Here is a 17,262-nt window from a genome sequence, read left to right on the forward strand (position 1 = left end):
CCGACCAGCTGTCATTTTAAAACAGAATGGGAAAAGATTTATCGGAAAACTTACTTTCCTAGATGTACTGATCATAAGAAAACAGAACAGGTATGCATTTACAGTATATAGAAAACCCACCTTCGCTGTCTCCTACAAATGATTTTGGACTTCTTACCACGACGTCTCCGAAAATCATTCAAATTCACTATTCCTCAGAGGACTTGATATGTTCAAATGAGTACCTGGATCAAGAAATAACACGATCCGCCAACACCTAACTTTTAACTGCTCTATCCACCACAACATTATCGAGAGGGCTATTATTTGATAAAGCAAATAAAATATACTACAGAGGTCCCGCACAACAGATTTTAGATTTTAACAACAAAAATAAAGCTTCCATACGATGAAAACATCCAAAAGGCCACCGAGCAAAACTAGTTCTAATAACGTTCATTTTCCATTATCCCAAATCCATCGGGAGTTCGCTCGTTAACGATACTTAAATAACAAAAGGGAAGAATCGGAGTTTACAAGATACCGTAGTAATTGTCATGACATTTATGTAGGCATAGAAATCGCCTCGCAAAGAATAACAGAGCACAAAAGATTACGTTACGCTGGAGAGTTCGGGAATTTTCCTACATATTAGAAATACAGGGCATGTCATTAACAAGAGGTTGGGGCGGACGGAAAAGGTGAGAAGCTGTCCGTACAAAAGAAAGATGCTTAATCTGCTATCATCAATCATAACCAACAATATGAACCTGTCATAGGACATTGGAAATCGGACGCCATTGACACCTTAACAATGATGAAAAAGAAGATGACCCAAGAAACGTGCGACATACACAGATCCATCGCCAAGTGGGAGCTAGTGAGGCCAAAATTCTAAAAATTTGGTCATTCTTTTTTTTAAGAAACGCTGACATTCCTACATCAAATCGGAGGCCTGAGGCCACACCTTCATGTTTTTGTATATATACCATTGTAACTTTCCATTTGTCCATATTCTAAATTGTGAAGTAAACAGAAACAAGTGCCTGAAATATATGGTTTCAACGTTTAACTAGTGTTTTATGGCACTTCATTCGGAATATATATATATATATACATACATACATACATACATACATATATATATATATATATATATATATATATATATATATATATATATATATACACACACACACTCCAACACCAGAGTTGCAACTCTCGACATACTCGTAGGCCTCCAGGGAAAGGCCCTCGATACAATTGATAGTTTATTGCTAATGCCAACGTTTCACAACTACATTGTTGCATCTTCAAGACTGAAATGCAGCGAGTTGACTCTCAATAATTATTCATAAAAACATTTACTATAACAACTAATTAAAAACACTACAGTATTATCTCATTTAAAATGTTAATTCTTTTAAAAATATCAAAGACACTATGACACTAAAAGAAGGACCTACCAAGACGGGAGCTAAACTAAACTGTTGAAACACAAAGAGAAAAATACAAAACAAATCAAAAATAAAAAAAGAGGAAAAAAATGAGGTAACGATAAGGCAAATAGGACCATCAAGCAATAAGCAGTTGAGTAGACGATGTTCGGGGGTTTAATGATGGAACAGTTACTTTTATCATTATGGACTCTAATGTTGTCAAGTCGCTTCTTTCTTTGTTTGTCCTGTTATTCGAAAATCTCTGTTGTCACTGGATGTTTTGCATAATTTGGAATGGTTCCTTATGTTGGACAATCTGCTCCCGGTTCTGAAACTAACTCCTCTATGGGCGTCTATGCGGCTCAGCAGTCTTTAGGTACATCCAACAAGTCGCCCTGGTTACACCAGGGATAAGTATACTTGTAAACGACGTTGGATGTAAACAACGGACTAACTTCGTCCTTGGGCTTCAAAAATGACCCGATGGTGCAAGGATTTTGGGAATTAATTTTAAATTCAAGGCAGGCAGTTCTCTGAAATAACAGTATAAATAATATATATATATATATAATATATATATATATATATATATATATATATATATATATATATATACATATATATATATATATATATATATATATATATATATATATATATGTATATATATATATATATATATATATATATATATATATATATATATATACATACATACATATATATATATATATATATATATATATATATATATATATATATATATATATAAATAGTAAGTATTAGCCATAGAAAACCCACAACTTTAAGATAAAATATAAGAATAAAAGAAATGAAACCTCACAGCATAAGCTAACACCCTTGAAAAAATAACACATAGATAACGATCTGCACGTTGCACCATTATGGTTCCATATATAGAAAAAAAATTAAAAATGACAAACGTGAACAATGTTAAAAATATCTTTTTTAAAATCAAAATTCCCACGCCCAAGGAAAAGAAAAGGGGACGTATCAAAATTCATCTTGTAACGTTTAGCAATGCTGTTCTCAGCTTCAGAGTAACCATTTCAGGCATAGGCATGACATTACCCTGTTACGTCATGGGTTTTGGGAGATATCGTCCTGTTTTCTTGAGTAAATGGTCTCAAATACCTAATGCAGGAAGAAGATCTCCTGGCGCAGCTTAGGGAATGCGCGTAATTTAAAGACGACTGTGATTTGGCCAAGAGAATTCACAATGAACCATCATTTCAATTACCGTTTTAATTTAATATTTAAATAACATCGTTATCTCCATTTATTGTAGGACCTCTCTGAATACCCAATTCAGAATATGCGGTTTCCGATAAGCCTACATTGCATACTTCAAGAGGATGAAACAACTTGAATAGCCTAGTCTTCCTTTCTGAAAAAAAAAGGGTGGGGGCTCTCCTTTACTGTAAGGTAAATGAATCATAACACCAGAAATTTATGAGACCACAAAATATGTGACGAAGCAACCTCTACAAGGAAGTCAATCGTATGCAACAACAATCTACAAGGTAAACAGGCTAAAAATGGTTCCTTCGCCCTGCCCAATTTCAGAACGGCGGAGGTGTCTATGTTCTAGCAAACAAAAACGACAAGGTGTAGAACTGGTTGAAGAATTAGATTATATTCTGAAAATCAGCGTATCACTACAGCTCAATGAAAAATACTCTGTAAGATGATGCTACAAACAGAGAAGTGGGACATTTCGTTAATCAAGATAATCAACAAATTATGTTCTTAATCCAAATGCATAACATTCATAATAGACTTGCGCTAGTAACCGTTGAACAACGTTATCTGTTATAGTATTGGAACTGGAATTGGAATATAGAATTTTGGGTAAAGGCCAAGCGCTGGGGCCTATGAGGTAATTCAGCGCTGAAAGGAAAATTGAGACTTAAAGGTTAGAAAGCAAAGAGGAGAAATATATGCAAAGAGAATAGTTACTATCACATAGGCTACAGTGGATTAACAGATACCGGTATCTCAAAGTTTCAGACATCGCACAAGGCAAAACTTTGGACTGAAAATCAGCCACGTCACTGTACTGCAAAAAATTCAAAAATTAGGAACAGTATATTTTAATATCCTTTCTTCGATTACCGCTGTCTACCAATGGATACATAAATAGATATACACATACATTATATAATATGTATACAGTATATATATATATATATATATATATATATATATATATATATATATATATATATATATATATATATATATATATATATATATATATATATATATATATATATATATATTTACGACAGATGCACCTTTAACTTCGAGAACCCCCAAGAACCCTCTATACCACGATCGACGAGTTTTATACCGATAAATTCTTAAATGTTAAATTCATTGCTGAAAATTGAAAATTTCAGTTTTTCGTGAATAATAACATTATCATTATTATGTCCAAAAGTTTTCTGAATGTTATGGTAAAAAGGCGTGGCGACAATTTCGGAACCTTACTTCCAAAACACTCATGCACAGCGCAGTAAGGCAGCTGTACCCCAGCAGTTACATAATTTGCAACAGTAAAATCATAAACGCCACACCACAGTCCTTACGGAAGTATCTGGTTATACTTTTTCGTTGTGTGAGATGAAATAAATGTCTAAAATGCAATCATGTTAATAACCATTCACCACTCGTGTGTTAATATCACGTAAAGGGATAATGGGGAAAAATATTCTCATCGACGTTTCCCAGCTTAAGACATCTGAAATTTCACTGCATAAATACTTATCCATATAGACGTGCATCCACGGTTGATTATCACCCATGGGGCACGAATACTTCTGTTAAAATTTCTAGGATCGATCTTCTGTATCTCTTCAAAGCTGAGGACTCGACTTCCAAGTTGCCAAGTCGCCTATTTAAGGACGGAAACCTCTCCCGCGCTTGTAACAGCCTTGAGAGCGTCAATACAAACATGCCGTTCGTACTCTGTGCCAAGTTGCCAACAGATTCGTTTTGATTCTCAGTTTGTATCTGTCTTGAGTGAGGTGATGACCTACGTTTACGTGCTAATCAGGTTTTCAAGGTACGCTGTACATTCGCGTCAGTAAACAATTGGAGTGTGCGGTTTTCAATAAACACCGCCAGTGACATCTAGATTGCAACTTTGCTACTGGTGTTCTAAGGCTTCAAGAGTAGCCTACATCTTCACCTATAAGTCATACTACAAGCATTATCGTGCGTTCAGTACTTCACTCGTTTGATCTGTTCACATACAGTATGTGAATATTTTGAATGACGTAAACACACTCTAAAATCTGGTGATCATGCCATGAGAAGCTCTGAATCGAAAAGAACGCAAAATTAGATCAGGTTTTTTTTACCTGCTCTTGTATATTTACATAACGAATTATTTTTAAACTGCTCTTGCGTATTTACATAACGAATTGTTTTAAAACTAACAGCATGGCATTATTTGTAGCACAATAAATAACCGATGATAGATTTCATCTTCCTCCAACGCCCTCTAAAGTAAACGCTTAGGTAGTTATTGGTACAGTACAATTAACTTATGGTGGAAATATTTACCGGACGCAAATTCTTACCAAAAAAATATTGTGCTTGATAATATGATTCCTCATTTCGTCCGGATCTATTTTAGCGAATAATAATAATAATAATAATAATAATAATAATAATAATAATATGGCTGATTGGTACGGTATTACTTCGACTTCAGACTATAATAAAACTAACTTGCTCTCTTATAAATGTGTGTATTATGGAGAAATGGGTGGCTCCCGAGTCGAGACAGGACAGCGATCACTGCCACATTCACACTTCAACTTCTGAATCGTGGATGAACTCCTTACACAAAATACGCCATTCACCTGAGTCTAATGTGGACTGACTCTCTCTCTCTCTCTCTCTCTCTCTCTCTCTCTCTCTCTCTCTCTCTCTCTCTCTCTCTCCTGGAAGTAAGAGCCCTTCCACAGACATTCCAATTATGCACACATCCTGTTACCTTCCTTCCTTCACCAAATCTATGATTCACTCCTCCTCTCATCTACCAACATCCGAAATATTTTCTCCCGACCTCCTATGGGACTGTGCTTCTTCTTTCTTCTACCGTCCATACTAACATTCATTGCTCCATCTTCCCGGTTTCTATTTGCCATCTACAACCCAACTCTTGCTTACATTTACACTCAACTTCCCTCTTGTAAAAACTTTCAAACCCTCTCACTTGTCCCTGGAATTTCTCTTCACTATCCCCAATCAGTGTTGTAACATCCAGAAACATTAGCCATTCCACACTTCATTCACGATCCATCTCATCCAACGATTTTGGACCTACACCTACTGTCCTTTCTCTGATTTCTCGCTTCGATCCTCACATTCATGACATGAAATCGAGGTCTTTTCATAAAAAAAACATTCAAACAAAGGGTCTCATACAAAAAAAGCATTACAAAAACAAAGGGGTCAGTTGGAAATTGCCAAAACTGCCTAGTCAGTGCTTCATGAAAATTAGATTGTATTGTGAATGTGTCACAGCATAAGAAGTGATCAAAAGGGTAAGATAGCCACGGAGATACATCACAAAACTGCCTCAGCCTCATTTTCAAATCAAACCAGTCACTCCCCTGCCTATAAACTCAACACATGCCTTACTTCCATCCCAAAGCTATCGTACAGCTCTTAGCAATTTGACTAAAATATACATCGGTTAACTTTGCCTTTCTTCTTTCTTTCACATTCACCACTTCCACATTCACCAAAACCTCAAGACTAATTTTTCTACTGTCCCAGGGCTGTTCTCTTCTGAAAGCATCTTTCAATTGGCATCTCTTACAAGGTTCATTTGGTGACTAATCTTCCTACAGTAACTTCCTTCTAGAACAAATTACACTTCCTTAAATCTTTATTACCATCCCAACCCTTACCCGCGTTTTATTATATGCATTTTTTTAAATAATCACCTTCGTCTAAAACAACCAACCCATCCTCCTGTATTCCTACCACGACCTTCCATTCTGCTCGGCTAAAAAAAAAAAAAAAAGTTCATGCACAGGAGAGCGTAATATTTATAAAAACAATCTATAAAGGACATGCAATACTCGTGACTTATATAGCTTTGATAGCAACAACGAACAACGCATATGGTCAAATCTAGACGATTACCTGCGGTTTAATTTGTTCCTATGTTCTACGTCATATCATTAGTACTAACCACCGAAGTATTTTCCAGTTTAAGTAACTGACATCAGTATTTCTCAAGTACAGCCTTTTTGTCCAATTCCCAACACAAATTAAGGGATTCCCGGCAACGTCATATCTGTTGCCTATTCGGACAACTTATTATCAGGTTACAGTTCTAACGCTGTGACCTTCGAATTCGCTTTAACCTTGGCGCAGCTTTATTTTTCCCGACAACAATACGAGCCATTCACCAAGACACTTTTGAGAAAATTAAAAAAACCGAAGTAGAATTTCATACGCTGCCATAAATCAGCTAAATCGATCTGCGTTTTCATACGTTAATTATAATTCTGGCCAGTTAATTGACGGTATTATTATACCAAATCTACTTTGTATTTCTTTAATGTATGGATGTGTTTGTAAACGTGCATTACTTAAACATATCCAGTTCAATATCTTTATTCGTCTTAAACAATTCTGGTTCTGTATACTATCGAAAAGGCCGGATGATATACAAAAAAAAAAAAATTAAAACGTTAGTGATAACTAAAAGTATGAACATATCTAGCATGTAATACAGGCTGATATTTCTCGCCACAAAAATATGGAATCTTATAATCATGAAATGACAATTTCCTTTATCATAAATAAAAAGTGGTTCTTCTAAAGGGGAAAAAACTGAAATAATGATGGAATAGAATAAAAAAATTAACTACTTAAAATAACCAAGTATAATATATACATCAACGTTGGTTCGAACATGTTTGAAAAACAATAACAAAGTGAATGAAAGTGTTATAAATCGGATTATATATACATATAATTTTTTTCAGAGACGCTCCCAAAGATGGCCCTCATAAATCAGAGGAATTTGAGATGCTTATCATCGGCGCTGAAACTGTCCATGCTGGTAAGGGACTTCTGATTTGTCAGCATTTCCTAGGATAATATTCTTTCTGCGTACTGGTGGTCTCTCATCAATTTATTGATGTGTGTGTGTATGAAAGACAGAGAGAGAGAGAGAGAGAGAGAGAGACTGTTATGGGAAGCAGATTTAGCTTACCCAAATCGGTATAAATTTGCACACAAGTGCTTATGAATAATAATACATACATGCATGAATGAAAAACAAACTCGCCATGTTGCTGGAATGTTTTAATTGGATCTTTGCAGACTTTCTATGTATGTGAGCGAGAAAATGGGTGACCTTACTTTGAACAATTCTTTCTATGCTACTGTTCAACATTTAGACTACTACTACTACTACTACTGTTTAATGAGCAATGCCATTGCACTGAAAGTCCACGTCTAAAGTTGAGAAAGAAAATTAACAGACAAACAGAACCTTGAATAGGTTTTGGGAAATCCTAAACGTTTAACCCCTTAAATTACATTTTATATTTAAAGCTAAACATCACAATAACCCACTTTTTATTCCAGACACAACATTCGGCACCACCAATACCAAGAAGGTTCTTTACTTTAAATAAACCAACGAGAGTTCCACACCAGGTCTCTACCCAAAACCATCCTGTCATAGGAAGTCAGCAAAGCTCTCCAGGTAAGATTAACAAAATATCAAATCAATTGTCTACTCAGTAATTCTGGTAAGAACAACCCTTGTTAATGACCCATATGGTGTGTTTCTTATTAAAAGAAAAAAGTATATCATTTGAAATATAAATAACACAATTTACATTTTAGTAATTTACTGGAGACATTCATATTTAATAATGTCATCCTCCAACCAATACTGGTTCACAGGTTCTAGATTAGTCTGGCCAACACAAGCCCTTGGTAAGGTGCCCAAGAGTATAATAAGGCCTGGTGGGGACCCCTGGACTCTAACAAACAATAAATGCATGGATGAGTCTCAAGTTTTATTTTTTCCTAACATTAAGGGATAACTTCAGCAACGAATGATACAGACTTCTTAAGAGTGAAGTTTAGCGATGGAACCACTGGAGACTTCCCCTACTGCTGGCTAAGAGACAACTGCCAATGCCCTCGATGCTATGACAACAAATCTTTCACCCGACGTCTAGTTCTGGATGACTGGAGTGATGAAGATCGACCTTTGGACGTGCAAGTAAGTCGGAAATAGATCATCAGGATATGAGGTCTGAATTCTCTCCCTACTACCACTTTCAATTGTCCTGACAGCGTTATCTCTTTTACAAATGACTGGCTAATTTGCAATAAATGTGGCTTCATAAAATTAAACGAATATAGTTTAATACTGGTGGTGTCCTAAAAAAGTGCTAACTAATGAAAAATAGTTCTTTGAAAACTACTATTATATGTACGTACTATTTCTCACGTAAAATAAATAAAATTCTGTATGCCACTAAGCTAAAAAAAAAAAAAAAAAACTGAAAGTGCCCTGTAAATACTATAGGGCTTGTAACAAATACAGTACTGTATTATAAATTTTGACAAATAAGCTCATTATTTAAAGACTCAGGTCTGTCATGTCCCACCCTGCATCCCTCCTCCTTCCTTAATTTTTTTTTTTATTAGGTCTTAAGCTGCCTGTCCTGTGGTCTAAACAAAATTGAGTACTTGAATTTTTTAGAGCAAGTAAATCCTCTGTATTGCACTGCATCCAGGCACAATCACCTTTAAACCTTGTTAACTACTGTTCATATAAATTTATCAAGCTAACAATATAATAATTTGTGAATATTCCACAGGTGGATAAAGGTGGTGTCATGATTAGCTGGGATAGTGGACACATAAGCCATTTTGAGCAACGGTGGTTGCAAGAACGCTCCTTCACTAGCATATCCAGATCCAAAAAGAGGCACGAATTGGCTCTAGAAAAGGTAACTGCATTTCAAAGTTTTTCTGCAAAGTTTTTATAAACTTGTTTATGTAAATGTACAAAAGATGCTGGCGAAAATTACACATTAATTAGTATTTTTTAATTTTACAGGAATTGTGGGGTCCTGCTGTAAACATTCAAACATTTGATTATCGTGCTATTTTGTCCGATGACAAGGCGCTTCTAGATTGGTTGATAGTTATGGAGAAGATGGGGATCTCTGTAATTCAAAATACACCCAAAAAACCCCAAGCTTCTTTTGAGATTGTTAATAAAGTAGGATTCATCAAACCAACACACTATGGGTGAGTTGTTTCACAGAAAGAAGAGTATGTTATGAAAAACAATCGTGACATATAAAACTGCATGTATAGTACAGTACATATTTCTTACATCTATGAACAAAAGTCTCATATCATTTGCTCAAAATTCAAGATTTCAATTATCAATTTCATCTTAATACTAAGTTATATTTCAGGATACACTACCCCATACGCAACAAGGTCGGAGCAAACAGCCTGGCCTACACAGATAGCAAGTTGGGAATGCATAACGATCTGCCTTACTATGAATATGTCCCAGGGGTAAGTTGTCAGTTCAGATTTGAAAAAGACCCATTTAACTAACATATGTAAATAGTATTTTCAATTATTTCTACTGTAAGAGAACTAGACTGTCACCTTATTCAGAAGATTATCTGTGTTACCTCTAAACTGGTAGTTTAAATAACTTTTTATATCACTGACAGATCATATTCTTGCACTGCATTACTCAGTTCACGGGTCCTGGTGGAGAAAACGATTTAGCGGATGGCTTCTGGGTGGCTAAGTACTTGAAAGAGCATCATCCTCAAGAGTACAATATCCTTACTGAGACCCCTGTTTACTTCTGGAATAAGGGTTCAGCTCTGGTAGAACAGGAAACCACTGAGTTTCATAAGCTGCTCAACATACCAATGATTGTGTTTGTACAAGTTACCTACTTTCAATTTAAAATCTGTTTCTGGGGAATGGAGTTGATGGATATATGCACAAGGACGGGTGATAATATTGGAAGTGTAGACGTTGAATACTGTTCTAATAATCCCTTACTACCTTATACATAAGTTATATACAATCGAATAAAGACATATATGTACATATTTCCATTTAAGTCTTAATTTTACTTGCTTAATATACTGTATTTCGCAACATTCCACTAGATGATAATTTTCTTTCAGAACTTGGATAAAATTTAGAAACTTTGGAATTCTTTACAAGACTTTCAATATTATATTTCAGTTTAAATCGAGATGGGAAAGTTATTAGAGTTAATAATTCTCAATTACGAGACTCATTCTTGGACGTACCAGCTGAAAAGGTGAAGTCTTGGTATAAAGCTCTCCGACTTTACAACAAAATTATGTACCAAGAGGCAACCAGATTTAAGCTACAAGATGGTAAGCATTTTTGAAGGCTCATACACAATAAAAAAAAAATTCCATAGGTAAGAGATTAGCCAACCTTAACAACTATGGTTTTCCTTCCTGACAATTATCATCCTTGACTAAGCTTCAATTCAAATATTCTTGCTGGTTTTGCCGATTTGTTACAACCTGTCCATTCCTGAGGCTAATGAGGATATTTCACATTAGATGCTACAATGCATGATTCACTTTACACTAAGATTCTTAGTTATCACTATGTTATCATAATAACAGTTACATGGAAAAGAGCAAGACACTGTAAACACTGTATGTAATTTAAAATATAGCTGGGAGGAACAGTTAACCAAGTACTGTATAGTGGCAAAGAAGAGCATATGTCAGCACACCATCTGCCTTTTTTTGGCAGCTAATTTGCTATACTACCATAAAATCGTAGTAACTTAATAAATATTATGCACCCCTCCCAGTGGAATTTGGAGTGACGAGTACCGGGAATTTTTACGACGATAACATTCATGATGAAAATTCAGACCTCATGAAGCTATGATAAGCTAATATGTCTAACAAGGCTATATACTGTACCTTTGGGGTGAAAGGAGAAGGTTTCCTTCTCATTTATTTTAAACAGAAGCTAAGACAGGAAAAAATGGCCTAACTCTAGGCTGCCTAATGCAGAATGAAATCAATGGAATCAGCTCCCTTGGTAATGACAAAACTACATCTTTAGCTTTTATGTCTTAAACTGAAATTTCAATAGTTTCAATTTCCATATTCTACAAGCTACATTGACTGAGCACATCAGTAAACACCTGTCTGCATCCACAAAGTACCAGTGAAAATGTGATATTTGACATAAATCCTGTACCCCTCCACCACAAGACAAAGGAATAAAACCAGGTAGTTGTGATGACTTTAACTACTACTACTACTACTACTACTACTACTACTACTACTACAACTACTACTGCTGTTATCATGACGGGGTATAAACGTATAGAGTAATTCACATACCAACAAGGAAAAACCAGATCTCATCATCCATGTTTTGTTTGTTCTTCTATATTCAAGTACTGACATCATACTAACAGATGGTGTGGCCCTACTGTTTTGCAGTAGATGACATAACTGGATGCAAAAACTCAAATAAAATTAACAAGAGAAAAAGTCTTGTAATGAAGGGTATATTTAGCTAAAGACACAACTAAAACTATAACGTACTACTTTGTGTACTCTGTGTTCATGCTTTAAAAGCTTTTGTCTCATAGAGGTTAAGCATTGAGTAAAAATAATGTTAAAGAACTTTTTCTTTTCTGCAGGAGAAACCCTTGTGATGGATAACACACGACTCCTTCATGGTCGAACAGCTTATGATGGAGCACTAGGAGAGCGTTATATGGACCAGGTCTATCTGGACTGGGATGAGGCTTTGTCAAAAAGGAGAGTGTTACAAGAAAAATATGATATCTACCACAAATAAAAAGAATGTATACATTTACTACCTTTTCCTTTCCTGGTTGTGGATGTTCCTTTAAAAATAATGAGCTGTAGATATCTATTTGTATACACTAAAGTGCACTGAATTTTTCAAAACCTTCATTCTCAGATTATGCAATGGTTACTAGTTTTTGAGATTGATGATTAACACATGAAAACAAATTTTCATTTTTAAAAACTCTGTGTTCTGAATAAACATCCTAATAATAACAAGAGGAACATGGGCTGTACTAATAACCTAAGCTACCTTCATGCACTTCCAAGTACAGTACAAGACTTTCCTTACATTTCCTATATAAAATTATGGACCCTTATTTTGGGCCCACTCAGGTCCCTGGGGCCACAAGTTGAACTTTAACCTAAATTTCATAAAGATAACTACATATTAGTTTGACATACTGTGGCTCTGTTGTTCCTGATATGATTATTTTTACAGATTTCACATACTATGCCTCTTAAACTTTGGACCCATCATCCTGGCCCCAGGGCCCATGGTTTTGAATGAACTTGAACCTACACTACATAAGCGAGCTTTTGCATATGATTTGTCATTTTAAACTACCTTAACCTATTTTCACTATTTCTTAACTATCTTCCCTTTGGATAAAGTATGATTACCTTCTGAACAAACTTGAATCCCAATTAGGCTATGCAAGATGCTTTGAGTTAAGTTTCGTTGAAACTGATTGCATTGAAACTGATTGCATGATATTGAAAATCCTTAAAGTTTACCACAGACATACAAATATCCAGACAAGCTCACTTGGGCTTTTCAACACAGTGAACTTCTGGGACTGAAGAATTTACCCGTTCTTTTGTATTTCCCAAGAATTACACAAGTTGTAGTTTATGGAGAGAGAAACTTAGTTCTACCATATATGACATTGCTCAGCCCAGCACAATAAAGTCAGAACACGTGAAGAAAATCTGTACTTCATACACACACCTAACAACTGTAATATCATTTGGATAATCAACTTAAAGTACTTACTCGTATGGGATAACTTCATAATTATCCTCATTATTTTCATGCTCATCATCTATTGCTCCTCACACTCTGAATCAATGAGATTCAAAAAGATCTTTTTCAAATCTGTAAATAAAAATACAAACTTTATGTATACATTATTACCTACCAATATTCACAAAAAAATTAACCTAGCATTTTTGGAATGCCAAATGTTTGAACAGCAAAATGTGATACTATATTTAAACAAAAATATGGATCGTGTCAAGATTAGCGAACCCACTCACAGCAGGGTTCACTATTCTTTAAGAGAAGATTATTGGGTTCGTTATTCTTTACATGGGAATAATCGGGTTCGCTGTTCTAGACATGAACACTCGGTACCAGACATTTGATCACCAAGGGGCTAGTACTAAACAAGGTGAAATACATTTGACACGCCACAGGAGCTTGTACTAAACACAGCGAAAAAGTGCAGATGAATCAATGTTTCGCCATGTTTGGTACTAGCCCTCATGAGGAATTGGAATTCGGACCGGAAAGGGCTGGCCATTCTTTACATGGGGATCAATGGGTTCGCTGTTCTTGACATGGAGATGTTGGGTTTGCTAATCTTGACATGATCCAAAAATATATACCTAACTTTTTTCATAAAAACTTATTAATCATAAAATACTGTACAACATTTCCTTGCATCAGGAAAAGAAAAAATGCCTTTACCTTCATGTAACGCTAAACATTATTTCTCATAAAAACACAATGACCAAATTAACCACAATAGATAAACATTAAGTACAAATACCCCAGAATACTAATGTGTCAGGCAATACATATGATGTTTTCATAAAAATACAATGACCAAATTAACCACAATAGATAAACATTAAGTACTAATACCCAAGAATACTAATGTGTCAGGCAATACAACTAAAACTTAATGTCTCGACCATACAACGTTCACTACATTTTTATTTGACTATTATCTAGAAAATAAAAATTAAACAAACAGTTATTGGTGAATTAAAAATAAAAATCATACAGAAGCTTACAGCAATTTTGCTCATCCTCCTGATAAACAAGTTTCAATTCATAATACAGTAGGCCATTACGGTATGCCTAACTTTAGTTATTGGAAACCATGAACCAAAGCATAAAAATGCAGATTCTAAGTACAGTAATGAACTATGTGCATGCTGTACTCCATTCATATTTCACTACACACAGGACTGAATGTGATCAAGCATGGAAATTTCCCATCAGGCACTTAACTACAGTACAGTATTACCCATTTTCTCACCCACATTCATCCACATCAGTAAGCCCATACATGCAAAATATTGAGCATTTTTTACTTCAATACCTCGCCCTATCACATGAATGCCATGTCCAGTACCAGACCCCAAGGTGAACATACACAAAGGTGGTAAATCTCTTGATAAGAGTAAATTTGTAAAAATCTCCGACATTGATAACAGGTATTAACGTAAAATACTCAATATTTTCCTTGAGCCAATATGCAAATGTACTGTGGTCAACTAGCCTAATTTGGTAATTTACACTGTCATTCCAGAGCATTCAATCCTTTCTCTATACATTTATCCACACAACAAATTCACACTCTTTCCGTTCGGTGAGGTTAAATGTACATCCATTTTTGCACTGAAAAAATAAAATAAAATAAAATACAGTCAAGGGCAAAGTGTGGACACTGAGGCAAGGATGATCACAGATTACTGGCGAGTCAAAGAGCAAAACTCAAGCAAACGTTAACTAAGCCTTTGGGTAGCACTGACTGTAACACAAGGGATTGAAAATGCTCAGGATTACACCATGTACAGGGAGTAGGCTTACAGGATTTTCAATGTCAAAACATATGACATGCTAAGGAAGAAGAAATGAAGGAAGATGACCACATTGTGGTGGAGGGACACATCCTGGAAGATGTGGGATAATTCTGATTTATTTGGTGGCATGAAGCAAAGATTGTTGGACTACTAGGCCTACTAACATTAAGCTAGGCCACTTGGCCTAGTACCCAGCATAAATATAAGATCTCTGCACTTGACTTGTACAGTATAAGGATAAGGTCTTTGCTTAAAATGGTTAACTTTAACATATTATAAAGTCAACTCTACCAAAACTACTGAGTAATTAGCCAACTGACCGTAGGTATGGGCCATACTGATGGTCAAGGAAACCCAACAACCTAGTTTGCCACCGAGGTCCTTCCCAATTTTATAGATATATGGGTAGTGTAAAACAACGACTATGATCTGGGACCAAACACGATAACCAGGCAACTTCTTTTGTTTTTAAATTAGCCCACGTACGCTAAGCCTATGGAGGCTACGTCAATGACTTGGCTCCTAAAGAAGTACAACTAATTCTCTAAGTATCAAAAAATTCCCTTCCATTTTTCATGGTTATGATGTTATATAAATAAATGCCATTACTTACTTAAGAGTTGGGTTTCACGTTTCGTTATTAATTAACTTCTTTCGTAAAATTTAAGAGTTCCATCAAATCGCACTAAGCCACTAAGGAAAGACAGTTACACCAAAACATTGTCTCGTGTATTAGGTGTTCGTATTCCCTTTCATATGTGAGTCGCACAGATTTTGATATAAATAAACCAAATTTTAATAATGCAGAAAGATCACAAAAGGTCAATTTTTTACACTGATATAATTTTTCCCTCTGATAATTGCTTTAGTATTGGGTAAATATACAATAGTTTACTCTAAAGCCAGAGCCAGTCACGAAGTCGGATGTCGTATAAAATCAGTTGTCATTAGTTATATTTTTACCATTTAATGATAATTTTTCGGTCTCATTGGCTTATTGTTTATGTAAAATCCTGCCTTGATGCACGCATAATGATGTTTTATGCTCTATATTAATGTAACAGGAAGCTTGTTTTCTTTGTATCTCATTCAATCACACTTTCTAGTGGTCAAGCACATTCATTATTAAACAAAAATGAGCATAACATGAAGACCTATAATTATCGACTGTGATTCAAGCGTATGAAATTATGTATAAATGGATATGTACATGAAAATACATTTTCAATGAAAGTATTGTAACATTTTTTCATTCTAATTTGAACGGTTGTCACCTATTTTATAACTAGTGTGATTTTGTTACATTTTCCAATCATTTGTACCAGTACCGGAGATTTTTATATTATTGATGTTACAGTTCGCTTCTTATATTTTGGTTCCACTTCACCGAAGTTCTGTGACACCCGCAAATTCGTTTCATATTTATGAACAGTAGTGCAGAGATATACTGAGTCTACGGACCAAGTCATCAGCGGTGTTCCGGGGGGGGACGGCTGTTTGAAATCCCGGCCCCAAAGTGACGGGGGGGCCAAAATGCGAAATTTAACCATTGCCACTATGAGAGGACAAGCTAAAGCCAGTGGCCCCAAAATGGTCAAGGGCCCCATTTATATTTGGACCCGAAAGTTTGGGGCCCACTAAAGGACCCCAATTTCCAATTTTGTGAAAAAAAAGTTATGTAAAGGAAATAGGGCTCTCCAGGGGCCGCCCCCCAAAATCGTAGAGCCCATTATAGACCACCTCATATTCTGTTCTACCTTCCTTCACTCTGTTCTTCCTTCCATCACTCTGTTCTACCTCCCTTTGAACCCTTTCACTATGTTCTATCCTCCCTTCTATTCTACCTCCCTTCACTCTGTTCTCCCTCCATTTATTCTGTTCTACCTCCCTTCACTCTGTTCTTCCTCCCATCACTCTGTCCCACCTCCCTTTCACTATGTTCTACCTTCCCTTCATTCTCTTCTAACTTTCTCTCACTCTGTTCTACCTTCCCTTCACTGTTTTAACTTCTTTTCACTCTGTTCTACCGTCCCAAACTTTTCACTCTGTTCTACCGTCCCAAACTTTGTTCTACCGCCATTCAC

At 35.6% G+C, this 17,262-nt stretch overlaps 1 protein-coding gene and 1 long non-coding RNA gene across 3 annotated transcripts in view; one reads left to right on the forward strand and one right to left on the reverse strand.

Annotated features, from left to right (window-relative positions):
• The window catches only part of LOC136835903 (uncharacterized), a 24,503-nt gene extending 8,602 nt beyond the window's left edge, over positions 1 to 15,901 (reverse strand). Inside the window, exons 1-2 of the long non-coding RNA XR_010852278.1 lie at positions 15,792 to 15,901; positions 13,359 to 13,460 (exon numbers count right to left, since the gene is read on the reverse strand). This is a non-coding gene — a long non-coding RNA (uncharacterized lncRNA). The remainder of the gene's footprint in view (positions 1 to 13,358; positions 13,461 to 15,791) is intronic.
• LOC136835896 (gamma-butyrobetaine dioxygenase-like) lies at positions 4,363 to 12,364 on the forward strand. Of its 2 annotated transcripts, none has more exons than XM_067099752.1 (10): positions 4,363 to 4,506; positions 7,457 to 7,533; positions 8,064 to 8,184; positions 8,525 to 8,712; positions 9,317 to 9,448; positions 9,559 to 9,752; positions 9,926 to 10,031; positions 10,196 to 10,410; positions 10,728 to 10,885; positions 12,190 to 12,364. In XM_067099752.1, the coding sequence occupies exons 2-10, from the start codon at positions 7,471 to 7,473 to the stop codon at positions 12,348 to 12,350; spliced, it is 1,338 nt and encodes a 445-aa protein (XP_066955853.1). In that variant the 5' UTR covers positions 4,363 to 4,506; positions 7,457 to 7,470; the 3' UTR covers positions 12,351 to 12,364. The 2 variants fall into 2 exon arrangements, with proteins under 2 accessions (XP_066955853.1, XP_066955864.1); XM_067099763.1 differs by lacking the exon at positions 4,363 to 4,506 and adding an exon at positions 4,536 to 4,658.
• Positions 15,902 to 17,262: the final 1,361 nt, after the last annotated feature.

The sequence above is a fragment of the Macrobrachium rosenbergii genome, chromosome 4, assembly GCF_040412425.1.
Source record: "Macrobrachium rosenbergii isolate ZJJX-2024 chromosome 4, ASM4041242v1, whole genome shotgun sequence".
Classification (NCBI taxonomy): Eukaryota; Metazoa; Arthropoda; class Malacostraca; order Decapoda; family Palaemonidae; genus Macrobrachium; species Macrobrachium rosenbergii.